The following is a 15506-nucleotide window of genomic DNA, read 5'->3' on the forward strand; positions in this document are numbered from 1 at the left end:
CACTGCGGTGAACCCCAGACCCAGTCTGTCACTGACTACGGTGAATCCTAGACCAAGTCTGTCACTGACTACGGTGAACCCCAGACCCAGTCTGTCACTCTCTACGGTGAACCCCAGACCCAGTCTGTCACTGACTACGGTGAACCCTAGACCCAGTCTGTCACTGACTACGGTGAACTCCAGACCCAGTCTGTCACTGACTACGGTGAACCCCAGACCCAGTCTGTCACTGACTACGGTGAACCCCAGACCCAGTCTGTCTCTCTCTATGGTGAACCCCAGACCCAGTCTGTCACTCTCTACGGTGAACCCCAGACCCAGTCTGTCTCTCACTACGGTGAACCCCAGACCCAGTCTGTCACTCTCTACGGTGAACCCCAGACCCAGTCTGTCACTACGGTGAACCCCAGACCCAGTCTGTCACTGACTACGGTGAACTCCAGACCCAGTCTGTCACTGACTACGGTGAACCCCAGACCCAGTCTGTCACTGACTACGGTGAACCCCACACCCAGTCTGTCTCTCTCTATGGTGAACCCCAGACCCAGTCTGTCACTCTCTACGGTGAACCCCAGACCCAGTCTGTCTCTCACTACGGTGAACCCCAGACCCAGTCTGTCACTCTCTACGGTGAACCCCAGACCCAGTCTGTCTCTCTCTACGGTGAACCCCAGACCCAGTCTGTCACTCTCTACGGTGAACCCCAGACCCAGTCTGTCACTCTCTACGGTGAACCCCAGACCCAGTCTGTCTCTCTCTACGGTGAACCCCAGACCCAGTCTGTCACTCTCAACGGTGAACCCCAGACCCAGTCTGTCACTCACTACGGTGAACCCCAGACCCAGTCTGTCACTCACTGCGGTGAACCCCAGACCCATCTGTCACTCTCTACGGTGAACCCCAGACCCAGTCTGTCACTCTCTACGGTGAGCCCCAGACCCAGTCTGTCACTCTCTATGGTGAACCCCAGACCCAGTCTGTCACTGACTACGGTGAACCCCAGACCCGTCTGTCACTCTCTACGGTGAACCCCTGACCCAGTCTGTCACTCTCTACGGTGAACCCCAGACCCAGTCTGTCACTCACTACGGTGAACCCCAGACCCGTCTGTCACTCTCTACGGTGAACCCCAGACCCAGTCTGTCACTCTCTACGGTGAACTCCAGATCCAGTCTTTCACTACGGTGAACCCCAGACCCAGTCTGTCTCTCTCTACGGTGAACCCCAGACCCAGTCTGTCACTCACTGCGGTGAACCCCAGACCCATCTGTCACTCTCTACGGTGAACCCCAGACCCAGTCTGTCACTCTCTACGGTGAGCCCCAGACCCAGTCTGTCACTCTCTATGGTGAACCCCAGACCCAGTCTGTCACTGACTACGGTGAACCCCAGACCCGTCTGTCACTCTCTACGGTGAACCCCTGACCCAGTCTGTCACTCTCTACGGTGAACCCCAGACCCAGTCTGTCACTCACTACGGTGAACCCCAGACCCGTCTGTCACTCTCTACGGTGAACCCCAGACCCAGTCTGTCACTCTCTACGGTGAACTCCAGATCCAGTCTTTCACTACGGTGAACCCCAGACCCAGTCTGTCTCTCTCTACGGTGAACCCCAGACCCAGTCTGTCACTACGGTGAACCCAAGACCCAGTCTGTCACTGACTACGGTGAACCCCAGACCCAGTCTGTAACTCTCTACGGTGAACCCCAGACCCAGTCTGTCTCTCTCTACGGTGAACCCCAGACCCAGTCTGTCTCTCTCTACGGTGAACCCCAGACCCAGTCTGTAACTCTCTACGGTGAACCCCAGACCCAGTCTGTCACTGACTACGGTGAACCCCAGACCCAGTCTGTCTCTACGGTGAACCCCAGACCCAGTCTGTAACTCTCTACGGTGAACCCCAGACCCAGTCTGTCTCTCTCTACGGTGAACCCCAGACCCAGTCTGTCACTCTCTACGGTGAACCCCAGATCCAGTCTGTCTCTCTCTACGGTGAAACCCAGACCCAGTCTGTCACTGACTACGGTGAACCCCAGATCCAGTCTGTCATTCTCTACGGTGAACCCCAGACCCAGTCTGTCACTGACTACGGTGAACCCCAGACCCAGTCTGTCTCTCTCTACGGTGAACCCCAGACCCAGTCTGTCTCTCTCTACGGTGAACCCCTGACCCAGTCTGTCTCTCACTACGGTGAACCCCAGACCCAGTCTGTCACTACGGTGAACCCAAGACCCAGTCTGTCACTGACTACGGTGAACCCCAGACCCAGTCTGTAACTCTCTACGGTGAACCCCAGACCCAGTCTGTCTCTCTCTACGGTGAACCCCAGACCCAGTCTGTAACTCTCTACGGTGAACCCCAGACCCAGTCTGTCTCTCTCTACGGTGAACCCTAGATCCAGTCTGTCTCTCTCTACGGTGAACCCCAGACCCAGTCTGTCACTGACTACGGTGAACCCCAGACCCAGTCTGTAACTCTCTATGGTGAACCCCAGACCCAGTCTGTCACTGACTACGGTGAACCCCAGACCCGTCTGTCACTCTCTACGGTGAACCCCAGACCCGTCTGTCACTCTCTACGGTGAACCCCAGACCCAGTCTGTCACTCTCTACGGTGAACCCCAGACCCAGTCTGTCTCTCACTATACGTGAACCCCAGACCCAGTCTGTCACTCTCTACGGTGAACCCCAGACCCAGTCTGTCTCTCTCTTCGGTGAACCCCAGACCCAGTCTGTAACTCTCTACGGTGAACCCCAGACCCAGTCTGTAACTCCCTCCCAGGGTATCTGTTATTCTGTATATAAACCACCCCGAACTCCTCGATTAGATCCCAGTCTGTAACTCCCTCCCGGGGTATCTGTTATTCTGTAAATAAACCCCACCCTGAACTCCTCGATTAGATTCCAGTCTGTAACTCCCTCCCCGGGGTATCTGTTATTCTGTATATAAAACCCCACCCTGAACCCCTCGATTAGATTCCAGTCTGTAACTCCCTCCCAGGTATCTGTTATTCTGTATATAAACCACCCTGAACCCCTCGATTAGATTTTAGTCTGTAACTCCCTCCCGGGGTATCTGTTATTCTGCGTATAAACCCCACCCCGAACCCCTCGATTAGATTCCAATCTCTAACTCCCTCCTGGGTATCTGTTATTCTGTATATAAACCCCCCCACCCCCCCCCCCCCCCCCCCCACCCCCCCCCCCCCCCCCCCCCCCCCCCCCCCCCCCCCCCCCCCCCCCCCCCCCCCCCCCCCCACCCCCCCCCTCCCCCCTCCCCCCCCCTCCCCCCCCACCCCCCCCCCCCCACTCCCACACCCCCCACCCCGAACCCCTCGATTAGATTCCAATCTCTAACTCCCTCCTGGGTATCTGTTATTCTGTATATAAACCCCACCCCGAACCCCTCGATTAGATTTCAGTCTGTAACTCCCTCCCGGGGTATCTGTTATTCTGTATATAAACCACCCCGAACCTCTCGATTAGATTCCAGTCTGTAACTCCCTCCCCGGGGTATCTGTTATTCTCTATATAAACCACCCCGAACCCCTCGATTCGATTCCAGGCTGTATCTCCCTCCCAGGGGTATCTGTTATTCTCTATATAAACCCCCCCGAACCCCTCGATTCGATTCCAGGCTGTATCTCCCTCCCGGGGTATCTGTTATTCTGTATATAAACCACCCCGAACCCCTCGATTAGATTCCAATCTGTAACTCCCTCCCCGGGTATCTGTTATTCTGTATATAAACCACCCCGAACCCCTCGATGAGATTCCAGTCTGTAACTCCCCCCCGGGGGTATCTGTTATTCTGTATATAAACCCCCCCGAACCCCTCGATTAGATTCCAGTCTGTAACTCCCTCCCCGGGGTATCTGTTATCCTGTATATAAACCACCCCGAACCCTTCGATTAGATTCCAGTCTGTAACTCCCTCCCAGGGTATCTGTTATTCTGTATATAAACCCCACCCCGAACCCCTCGATCAGATTCCAGTCTGTAACTAACTCCAGGGGTATCTGTTATTCTGTATATAAACCCCCCCGAACCACTCGATTTGATTCCAGTCTTTAACTCCCTCCCGGGGTATCTGTTATTCTGTATATAAACCACCCCAAACCCCTCGATTAGATTCGTCTGTAACTCCCTCCCGGGTATCTGTTATTCTGTATCTCAACCACCCCGAACCCCTCGATTAGATTCCAGTCTGTAACTCTCTCCCGGGTATCTGTTATTCTGTATATAAACCCCACCCCGAACCTCTCGATTAGATTCCAGTCTGTAACTCCCTCTGGGGTATCTGTTATTCTGTATATAAACCCCCCCGAACCCCTCGATTAGATTCCAGCCTGTAACTCCCTCCCGGGGTATCTGTTATTCTGTATATACACCACCCCGAACCCTTCGATTCGATTCCAGTCTGTAACTCCCTCCGGGGTATCTGTTATTCTGTATATAAACCACCCCGAACCCCTCGATTAGATTCCAGTCTGTAACTCCCTCCCGGGGTATTTGTTATTCTGTATATAAACCACGCCGAAACCCTCGATTAGATTCCAGTCTGTAACTCCCTCCTGGGTATCTGTTATTCTGTATATAACCAACCCCGAATCCCTCGATTAGATTCCAGTCTGTAACTCCCTCCCGGGGTATCTGTTATTCTGTATATACACCACCCCGAACCCTTCGATTCGATTCCAGTCTGTAACTCCCTCCGGGATATCTGTTATTCTGTTTATAAACCACCCTGAACCTCTCGATTAGATTCCAGTCTGTAACTCCCTCCAGGGGTATCTGTTATTCTGTATATAAACCACCCTGAACCCCTCGATTAGATTCCAGTCTGTAACTCCCTCTGGGGTATCTGTTATTCTGTATATAAACCCCCCGAACCCCTCGATCAGATTCCAGTCTGTAACTCCCTCCCCGGGGTATCTCTTATTCAGTATATAAACCACCCCGAACCCCTCGATTAGATTCCAGTCTGTAACTCTCTCCCGGGTATCTGTTATTCTGTATATAAACCCCACCCTGAACCCCTCGATTAGATTCCAGTCTGTAACACCCTCCGGGGTATCTGTTATTCTGTATATAAACCACCCCGAACCCCTCGATTAGATTCCAGTCTGTAACTCCCTCCCGGGTATCTGTTATTCTGTATATAAACCCCCCCCGAACCCCTCGATTAGATTCCAATCTGTAACTCCCTCCGGAGTATCTGTTATTCTGTATATAAACCCCCCCGAACCCCTTGATTAGATTCCAGTCTGTTACTCCCTCCCGGAGTATCCGTTATTCTGTATATAAACCACCCCGAACCCCTCGATTAGATTCCAGTCTGTAACTACCTCCCGGGTATCTGTTATAATGTATATAAACCACCCCGAACCCCCTCGATTAGACTCCAGTCTGTAACTCCCTCCCGTGGTATCTGTTATTCTGTATATAAACCACCCTGAACACCTCGATTAGATTCCAGTCTGTAACTCACTCCAGGGGTATCTGTTATTCTGTATATAAACCACCCCGAACCCCTCGATTAGATTCCAGTCTGTAACTCACTCCAGGGGTATCTGTTATTCTGTTTATAAACCACCCTGAACACCTCGATTAGATTCCAGTCCGTAACTCACTCCAGGGGTATCTGTTATTCTGTATATAAACCACCCTGAAACTCCTCGATTAGATTCCAGTCTGTAACTCCCTCCCGGGGTATCTGTTATTCTGTATATAAACCACTCCGAACCCCTCGATTAGATTCCAGTCTGTAACTCCCTCCCGGAGTATCCGTTATTCTGTATATAAACCACCCCGAACCCCACGATTAGATTCCAGTCTGTAACTCCCTCCGGGGTATCTGTTATTCTGTATATAAACCACCCCGAACCCCTCGATTAGATTCCAGTCTGTAACTCCCTCCCGGGGTATTTGTTATTCTGTATATAAACCACGCCGAAACCCTCGATTAGATTCCAGTCTGTAACTCCCTCCTGGGTATCTGTTATTCTGTATATAACCAACCCCGAATCCCTCGATTAGATTCCAGTCTGTAACTCCCTCCCGGGGTATCTGTTATTCTGTATATAAACCACGCCGAAACCCTCGATTAGATTCCAGTCTGTAACTCCCTCCTGGGTATCTGTTATTCTGTATATAAACCCCACCCCGAACCCCTCGATTAGATTCCAGTCTGTAACTCCCTCCCGGGGTATCTGTTATTCTGTATATAAACCCCACCCCGAACCCCTCGATTAGATTCCAGTCTGTAACTCCCTCCCGGGGGTATCTGTTATTCTGTATATAAACCCCACCTCGAAACCCTCGATTAGATTCCAGTCTGTAATTCCCTCCCGGGTATCTGTTATTCTGTATATAAACCACCCCGAACCCCTCGATTAGATTGCAGTCTGTAATTCCCTCCCCGGGGTATCTATTATTCTGTATATAAACCCCACCTCGAATCCCTCGATTAGATTCCAGTCTGTAACTCACTCCCGGGGTATCTGTTATTCTGTATATAAACCCCCCCCCCCCCCCCCCCGAACCCCTCGATCAGATTCCAGTCTGTAACTAACTCCAGGGGTATCTGTTTATTCTGTATATAAACCCCCCCGAACCACTCGATTTGATTCCAGTCTTTAACTCCCTCCCGGGGTATCTGTTATTCTGTATATAAACCACCCCAAACCCCTCGATTAGATTCGTCTGTAACTCCCCTCCCGGGTATCTGTTATTCTGTATCTCAACCACCCCGAACCCCTCGATTAGATTCCAGTCTGTAACTCTCTCTCCCGGGTATCTGTTATTCTGTATATAAACCCCACCCCGAACCTCTCGATTAGATTCCAGTCTGTAACTCCCTCTGGGGTATCTGTTATTCTGTATATAAACCCCCCCGAACCCCTCGATTAGATTCCAGCCTGTAACTCCCTCCCGGGGTATCTGTTATTCTGTATATACACCACCCCGAACCCTTCGATTCGATTCCAGTCTGTAACTCCCTCCGGGATATCTGTTATTCTGTTTATAAACCACCCTGAACCTCTCGATTAGATTCCAGTCTGTAACTCCCTCCAGGGGTATCTGTTATTCTGTATATAAACCACCCTGAACCCCTCGATTAGATTCCAGTCTGTAACTCCCTCTGGGGTATCTGTTATTCTGTATATAAACCCCCCGAACCCCTCGATCAGATTCCAGTCTGTAACTCCTTCCCCGGGGTATCTCTTATTCAGTATATAAACCACCCCGAACCCCTCGATTAGATTCCAGTCTGTAACTCTCTCCCGGGTATCTGTTATTCTGTATATAAACCCCACCCTGAACCCCTCGATTAGATTCCAGTCTGTAACACCCTCCGGGGTATCTGTTATTCTGTATATAAACCACCCCGAACCCCTCGATTAGATTCCAGTCTGTAACTCCCTCCCGGGTATCTGTTATTCTGTATATAAACCCCCCCGAACCCCTCGATTTAGATTCCAATCTGTAACTCCCTCCGGAGTATCTGTTATTCTGTATATAAACCCCCCCGAACCCCTTGATTAGATTCCAGTCTGTTACTCCCTCCCGGAGTATCCGTTATTCTGTATATAAACCACCCCGAACCCCTCGATTAGATTCCAGTCTGTAACTACCTCCCGGGTATCTGTTATAATGTATATAAACCACCCCGAACCCCTCGATTAGACTCCAGTCTGTAACTCCCTCCCGTGGTATCTGTTATTCTGTATATAAACCACCCTGAACACCTCGATTAGATTCCAGTCTGTAACTCACTCCAGGGGTATCTGTTATTCTGTATATAAACCACCCCGAACCCCTCGATTAGATTCCAGTCTGTAACTCACTCCAGGGGTATCTGTTATTCTGTTTATAAACCACCCTGAACACCTCGATTAGATTCCAGTCCGTAACTCACTCCAGGGGTATCTGTTATTCTGTATATAAACCACCCTGAACTCCTCGATTAGATTCCAGTCTGTAACTCCCTCCCGGGGTATCTGTTATTCTGTATATAAACCACTCCGAACCCCTCGATTAGATTCCAGTCTGTAACTCCCTCCCGGAGTATCCGTTATTCTGTATATAAACCACCCCGAACCCCACGATTAGATTCCAGTCTGTAACTCCCTCCGGGGTATCTGTTATTCTGTATATAAACCACCCCGAACCCCTCGATTAGATTCCAGTCTGTAACTCCCTCCCGGGGTATTTGTTATTCTGTATATAAACCACGCCGAAACCCTCGATTAGATTCCAGTCTGTAACTCCCTCCTGGGTATCTGTTATTCTGTATATAACCAACCCCGAATCCCTCGATTAGATTCCAGTCTGTAACTCCCTCCCGGGGTATCTGTTATTCTGTATATAAACCACGCCGAAACCCTCGATTAGATTCCAGTCTGTAACTCCCTCCTGGGTATCTGTTATTCTGTATATAAACCCCCACCCCGAACCCCTCGATTAGATTCCAGTCTGTAACTCCCTCCCGGGGTATCTGTTATTCTGTATATAAACCCCACCCCGAACCCCTCGATTAGATTCCAGTCTGTAACTCCCTCCCGGGGTATCTGTTATTCTGTATATAAACCCCACCTCGAAACCCTCGATTAGATTCCAGTCTGTAATTCCCTCCCGGGTATCTGTTATTCTGTATATAAACCACCCCGAACCCCTCGATTAGATTGCAGTCTGTAATTCCCTCCCCGGGGTATCTATTATTCTGTATATAAACCCCACCTCGAATCCCTCGATTAGATTCCAGTCTGTAACTCACTCCCGGGGTATCTGTTATTCTGTATATAAACCCCACCCCGAACCCCTCGATCAGATTCCAGTCTGTAACTAACTCCAGGGGTATCTGTTATTCTGTATATAAACCCCCCCGAACCACTCGATTTGATTCCAGTCTTTAACTCCCTCCCGGGGTATCTGTTATTCTGTATATAAACCACCCCAAACCCCTCGATTAGATTCGTCTGTAACTCCCTCCCGGGTATCTGTTATTCTGTATCTCAACCACCCCGAACCCCTCGATTAGATTCCAGTCTGTAACTCTCTCCCGGGTATCTGTTATTCTGTATATAAACCCCACCCCGAACCTCTCGATTAGATTCCAGTCTGTAACTCCCTCTGGGGTATCTGTTATTCTGTATATAAACCCCCCCGAACCCCTCGATTAGATTCCAGCCTGTAACTCCCTCCCGGGGTATCTGTTATTCTGTATATACACCACCCCGAACCCTTCGATTCGATTCCAGTCTGTAACTCCCTCCGGGATATCTGTTATTCTGTTTATAAACCACCCTGAACCTCTCGATTAGATTCCAGTCTGTAACTCCCTCCAGGGGTATCTGTTATTCTGTATATAAACCACCCTGAACCCCTCGATTAGATTCCAGTCTGTAACTCCCTCTGGGGTATCTGTTATTCTGTATATAAACCCCCCGAACCCCTCGATCAGATTCCAGTCTGTAACTCCCTCCCCGGGGTATCTCTTATTCAGTATATAAACCACCCCGAACCCCTCGATTAGATTCCAGTCTGTAACTCTCTCCCGGGTATCTGTTATTCTGTATATAAACCCCACCCTGAACCCTCGATTAGATTCCAGTCTGTAACACCCTCCGGGGTATCTGTTATTCTGTATATAAACCACCCCGAACCCCTCGATTAGATTCCAGTCTGTAACTCCCTCCCGGGTATCTGTTATTCTGTATATAAACCCCCCCGAACCCCTCGATTAGATTCCAATCTGTAACTCCCTCCGGAGTATCTGTTATTCTGTATATAAACCCCCCCGAACCCCTTGATTAGATTCCAGTCTGTAACTCCCCTCCCGGAGTATCCGTTATTCTGTATATAAACCCCCACCCCGAACCCCTCGATTAGATTCCAGTCTGTAACTCCCTCCCGGAGTATCCGTTATTCTGTATATAAACCACCCCGAACCCCTCGATTAGATTCCAGTCTGTAACTCCCTCCCGGAGTATCCGTTATTCTGTATATAAACCACCCCGAACCCCTCGATTAGATTCCAGTCTGTAACTACCTCCCGGGTATCTGTTATAATGTATATAAACCACCCCGAACCCGCTCGATTAGACTCCAGTCTGTAACTCCCTCCCGTGGTATCTGTTATTCTGTATATAAACCACCCTGAACACCTCGATTAGATTCCAGTCTGTAACTCACTCCAGGGGTATCTGTTATTCTGTATATAAACCACCCCGAACCCCTCGATTAGATTCCAGTCTGTAACTCACTCCAGGGGTATCTGTTATTCTGTTTATAAACCACCCTGAACACCTCGATTAGATTCCAGTCCGTAACTCACTCCAGGGGTATCTGTTATTCTGTATATAAACCACCCCGAACTTCTCGATTAGATTCCAGTCTCTAACTCCCTTCCGGGTATCTGTTATTCTGTATATAAACCACCCCGAACCCCTCGATTAGATTCCAGTCTGTAACTCCCTCCCCGGTATCTGTTATTCTGTATATAAACCACCCCGAACCCCTCGATTAGATTCCAGTCTGTAACTCCCTCCGGGGGATCTGTTATTCTGTATATAAACCCCCCCGAACCCCTCGATTAGATTCCAGTCTGTAACTCCCTCCCGGGGTATCTGTTATTCTGTATATAAACCCCACCCCGAACCCCTCGATTAGATTCCAGTCTGTAACTCCCTCCCCGGGGTATCTGTTTATTCTGTATATAAACCCCACCCTGAACCCCTCGATTAGATTCCAGTCTGTAACTCCCTCCCGGGGTATCTGTTATTCTGTATATAAACCCCACCCTGAACCCCTCGATTAGATTCCAGTCTGTAACTCCCTCCCGGGGGGTGCAGTTATTCTGTTTGTACACGCCCCCCCTCCCCGAGCCCCGAGCCCCAATCCCAGTGTGTGTTATCCCGTTGTTTCCCATGTATTTGTTGTTCATAAATGCTCCTGTGTTGATTCCCCAGGGGACTCGAACTTCTCTCCTCCTGGTCTCGAAGGTGCATCTCCTTTTCAGTCTGAGACCCCCTCCTGGCACGTGGGCGTGTCTCAGCCAATCATATCCACCGATTCCTGTCACTATGGATCTCCCAGCGAGTTCACCACCAGTAATCCCATCCACCCATTCAACACGACAGCGATGTACCCAGGCTGTGGGTATCCTGACCTCCTCAGTCAGAGTGCCAGCCTTTACCCTGAACACAGCCCTGTCCTGATGGTGAGTTCAGGGAACATTCCCTCATCACACCCCCTCCATTTCTCAACCCGGGGAGGGAGAGGGGTGGGGGGAGAGGGGTGGGGGGAGAGGGGTGGGGGGGGAGAGGGAGAGGGGGAGAGGGGTGGGGGGGGAGAGGGGTGGGGGGAGAGGGGTGGGGGGAGAGGGGTGGGGGGGGAGAGGGGTGGGGGAGAGGGGTGGGGGGGAGAGGGAGAGGGGGAGAGGGGTGGGGGGGGAGAGGGGGTGGGGGGAGAGGGGTGGGGGGAGAGGGGTGGGGGGGAGAGGGGTGGGGGGAGAGAGGGGTGGGGGAGAGGGGTGGGGGGGAGAGGGGTGGGGGGAGAGGGGTGGGGGGAAGAGGCGGTGGGGGGAGAGGGGTGGGGGGGAGAGGGAGAGGGGGAGAGGGGTGGGGGGGGAGAGGGGTGGGGGGAGAGGGGGTGGGGGGGAAGAGGGGGTGGGGGGAGAGGGGTGGGGGAGAGGGGTGGGGGGGAGAGGGGTGGGGGGAGAGAGGGGGTGGGGGGAGAGAGGGGTGGGGGGAGAGGGGTGGGGGGGAGAGGGGTGGGGGGAGAGAGGGGTGGGGGGGGAGGAGAGGGGGTGGGGGGGAGAGAGGGGTGGGGGGAGAGGGGTGGGGGGAGAGAGGGGTGGGGGGAGAGGGAGAGGGGTGGGGGGGAGAGAGGGGTGGGGGGAGAGAGGGGTGGGGGGGGAGAGGGGGTGGGGGGAGAGAGGGGTGGGGGGAGAGAGGGGTGGGGGAGAGGGAGAGGGGTGGGGGGAGAGAGGGGGGGGGAGAGGGGTGGGGGGGGAGAGGGGTGGGGGGGAGAGGGGTGGGGGGGAGAGGGGTGGGGGGAGAGGGGGGTGGGGGGAGAGAGGGGGTGGGGGGGAGAGGGGTGGGGGAGAGAGGGGTGGGGGGGGAGAGGGGTGGGGGGGAGAGGGAGAGGGGTGGGGGGAGAGGGGTGGGGGGAGAGGGGTGAGGGGAGAGGGGTGGGGGGAGAGGGGTGAGGGGGGAGAGGGGTGGGGGGGGAGAGGGGGTGGGGGGGAGAGGGGTGGGGGAGAGAGAGGGGTGGGGCGGGGAGAGGGGTGGGGGGAGGGGAGAGGGGGAGAGGGGTGGGGGGGGAGAGGGGTGGGGGGGAGAGGGAGAGGGGTGGGGGGGGAGAGGGGTGGGGGGAGAGGGGAGAGGGGGGGAGAGGGGTGGGGGGGGAGAGGGGTGGGGGGGGGGGTGAGGGGGGGTGAGGGGTGGGGGGGAGAGGGGTGGGGGGAGGGGTGGGGAGAGGGGGGGGTGGGGGGAGAGGGGGGGGAGGAGGGGGTGGGGGGGATGAGGGTGGGGGGAGAGAGGGGGGGGGGGAGAGGGGTGGGGGGGAGGGGGAGAGGGGGTGGGGGGGAGAGGGGTGGGGGGAGAGGGGTGGGGGGGGAGAGGGGTGGGGGGAGAGGGGTGGGGGTGGGGGGGGGAGGGGAGAGGGGGGGGAGAGGAGGGGTGGGGGGAGAGGGAGGGGGGGAGGGGTGGGGGGGGAGAGGGGTGGGGGGAGGGAGAGGGGAGGGGGTGGGGGAGAGGGGTGGGGGGGGAGAGGGGTGGGGGGAGAGAGGGGTGGGGGGAGGAGGAGGGGTGGGGGGGGAGAGGGGTGAGGGAGAGGGGGAGGGGTGGGAGGGAGGGGGGGGGGGGAGAGGGGTGGGGGGGGGAGAGGGGTGGGGGGAGAGGGAGAGGGGGGTGGGGGGGGAGAGGGGTGGGGGGGGTGAGGGGGGGGGAGAGGGGTGGGGGGGAGGGAGAGGGGTGGGGGGGGAGAGGGGTGGGGGGAGAGGGGTGGGGGAGAGGGGTGGGGTGGGGGAGAGGGGTGGGGGGGAGAGGGAGAGGGGTGGGGGGGAGAGGGGTGGGGGGGAGAGGGAGAGGGGTGGGGGTGGAGGGGTGGGGGGAGAGGGGGAGGTGGGGGGGGGAGAGGGGTGGGGGGAGGAGAGGGGTGGGGGTGGGAGGGGGTGGGGGAGGGGAGAGGGGTGGGGGGGAGGTGGGGGGAGAGGGAGAGGGGTGGGGGGGAGGGGTGGGGAGAGGGGTGGGGGGGGGAGAGGGGTGGGGGGTGAGGGAGTGGGGGTGGTGGGGGGAGAGGGGTGGGGGGGAGTGGGGGGGGTGGGGGGGGAGAGGGGTGGGGGGAGAGGGAGAGGGGTGGGGGGGAGAGGGGTGGGGGGAGGGAGAGGGGTGGGGGGAGAGGGGTGGGGGGAGAGGGAGAGGGGGTGGGGGGGGGGAGAGGGGTGGGGGGGAGGGGAGGGGAGAGGGGTGGGGGGGGAGAGAGGGGTGGGGGGAGAGTGGGGAGAGGGGTGGGGGGGAGAGGGGTGGGGGGAGGGAGAGGGGTGGGGGGAGAGAGGGGGTGGGGGGAGAGGGGTGGGGGAGAGGGGTGGGGGGAGGGAGGGGTGGGGGGGGGAGAGGGGTGGGGGGGAGAGGGGTGGGGGGAGGGGGGGGAGAGGGGTGGGGGGAGAGAGGGGGGAGAGGGGGGTGGGGGGAGAGGGGGGGGGGGGTGGGGGGTGGGGGGGAGGAGAGGGGTGGGGGGGAGAGGGGGTGGGGGGGGAGAGGGGTGGGGGGGTGAGGGGTGGGGGGAGAGGGGTGGGGGGGGGGAGGGGGGAGAGAGGGGTGGGGGGGAGAGGGGTGGGGGGAGAGGGGTGGGGGGAGGAGGGGTGGGGGGGGGGGTGGGGGGGAGAGGGGTGGGGGGGGGTGGGGAGAGAGGGGGTGGGGGGAGAGGGGTGGGGGGGAGGGGTGGGTGGGGGGTGGGTGGAGAGGGGTGGGGGGAGAGGGGGGGGGGAGAGGGGTGGGGGGGGGGAGAGGGGTGGGGGGAGGGAGGGGTGGGGGAGAGGGGTGGAGGGAGAGGGGTGGGGGGGAGGAGGTGAGGGGGAGGGGGTGGGGGGTGGGAGGGGGAGGGGGTGGAGGGGGAGGAGGGAGTGGGGGGGGAGGGGTGTGGGTGGGGAGGGGGTGGTGGAGGGAGAGGGGTGGGGGGAGAGGGGTGGGGGAGAGGGGGGGAGAGGGTGGGGGGAGGGGTGGGGGGTGGGGAGGGAGAGGGGTGGGGGGGTGGAGGGAGAGGGGGTGGGGGGGTGGAGGGAGGGGATGGAGGGAGAGGGGTGAGGGGAGGGGAGGAGGGGAGGGAGGGTGAGGGGGGAGGGTGGAGGGAGAGGGGTGGGGGGGTGGAGAGGGGTGGGAGGGAGTGAGGTGGAGGGGGATGGAGGGAGGGTGTGGAGGGGGAGGTAGGGAGCGAGGTGGAGGGGGGATGGAGGGAGAGGTGTGGAGGGGGATGGAGGGAGGGGTGGAGGGAGGGGGATGGAGGGAGGGTGTGGAGGGGGATGAAGGGAGCGAGGTGGAGGGGGGATGGAGGGAGGGTGTGGAGGGGGATGGAGGGAGCGAGGTGGAGGGGGATGGAGGGAGAGGTGGGAGGGGGGATGTAGGGAGCGAGGTGGAGGGGGATGGAGGGAGGGTGTGGAGGGGGATGGAGGGAGGGTGTGGAGGGGGATGGAGGGAGGGTGTGGAGGGGATGGAGGGAGCGAGGTGGAGGGGGATGGAGGGGAGGGGTGTGGAGGGGGATGTAGGGGAGCGAGGTGGAGGGGGATGGAGGGGAGGGGGTGGAGGGGGGATGGAGGGAGGGTGTGGAGGGGGATGGAGGGAGCGAGGTGGAGGGGGATGGAGGAGGAGGGTGTGGAGGGGATGGAGGGAGGGTGTGGAGGGGGATGGAGGGAGGGTGTGGAGGGGGATGGAGGGAGCGAGGTGGAGGGGGATGGAGGGAGGGTGTGGAGGGGGATGTAGGGAGCGAGGTGGGAGGGGGGATGGAGGGAGGGTGTGGAGGGGGATGTAGGGAGCGAGGTGGAGGGGGGATGGAGGGAGGGTGTGGAGGGGGATGGAGGGAGGGTGTGGAGGGGGATGTAGGGAGCGAGGTGGAGGGGGGATGTAGGGAGCGAGGTGGAGGGGGATGGAGGGAGGGTGTGGAGGGGGATGGAGGGAGCGAGGTGGAGGGGGATGGTAATCGAGGAGGTGACCCTCTATCTGTTTCTCCTCAGGGGGCACAGCCCAACTCGGATCCCAGAATGTTCGATCGCCCTCCCCCAGCATTCCCTCATTGGTCACTATCAGCAGCCAATGCCCATCCAGTTCTCCCATCCATCCCATACTACCCTCCCAGCTCCGCCCCACAGCCCCTAGCAACCCCACAGCCCCTAGCAACCCACACAGCCCCTAGCAACCCCACAGCCCCTAGCAACCCCACAGCCCCTAGCAACCCCACAGCCCCTAGCAACCCCACAGCCCCTAGCAACCCCACAGCCAATCAC

The 15506-nt window shown here is 57.1% G+C and overlaps 1 protein-coding gene across 1 annotated transcript in view; it reads left to right on the forward strand.

Annotated features, from left to right (window-relative positions):
* Nucleotides 1-15506, forward strand: part of LOC140471658 (uncharacterized) — a 64899-nt gene that overhangs the window by 49318 nt on the left and 75 nt on the right. The window contains exons 4-5 of the mRNA XM_072567439.1: nt 10975-11225; nt 15237-15506. The exon at nt 15237-15506 is cut by the window's right edge and continues 75 nt beyond it. Coding sequence (XP_072423540.1) covers nt 10975-11225; nt 15237-15506 — 521 coding nt within the window. The remainder of the gene's footprint in view (nt 1-10974; nt 11226-15236) is intronic.

The sequence above is a fragment of the Chiloscyllium punctatum genome, unplaced genomic scaffold, assembly GCF_047496795.1.
Source record: "Chiloscyllium punctatum isolate Juve2018m unplaced genomic scaffold, sChiPun1.3 scaffold_144, whole genome shotgun sequence".
Lineage (NCBI taxonomy): Eukaryota > Metazoa > Chordata > Chondrichthyes > Orectolobiformes > Hemiscylliidae > Chiloscyllium > Chiloscyllium punctatum.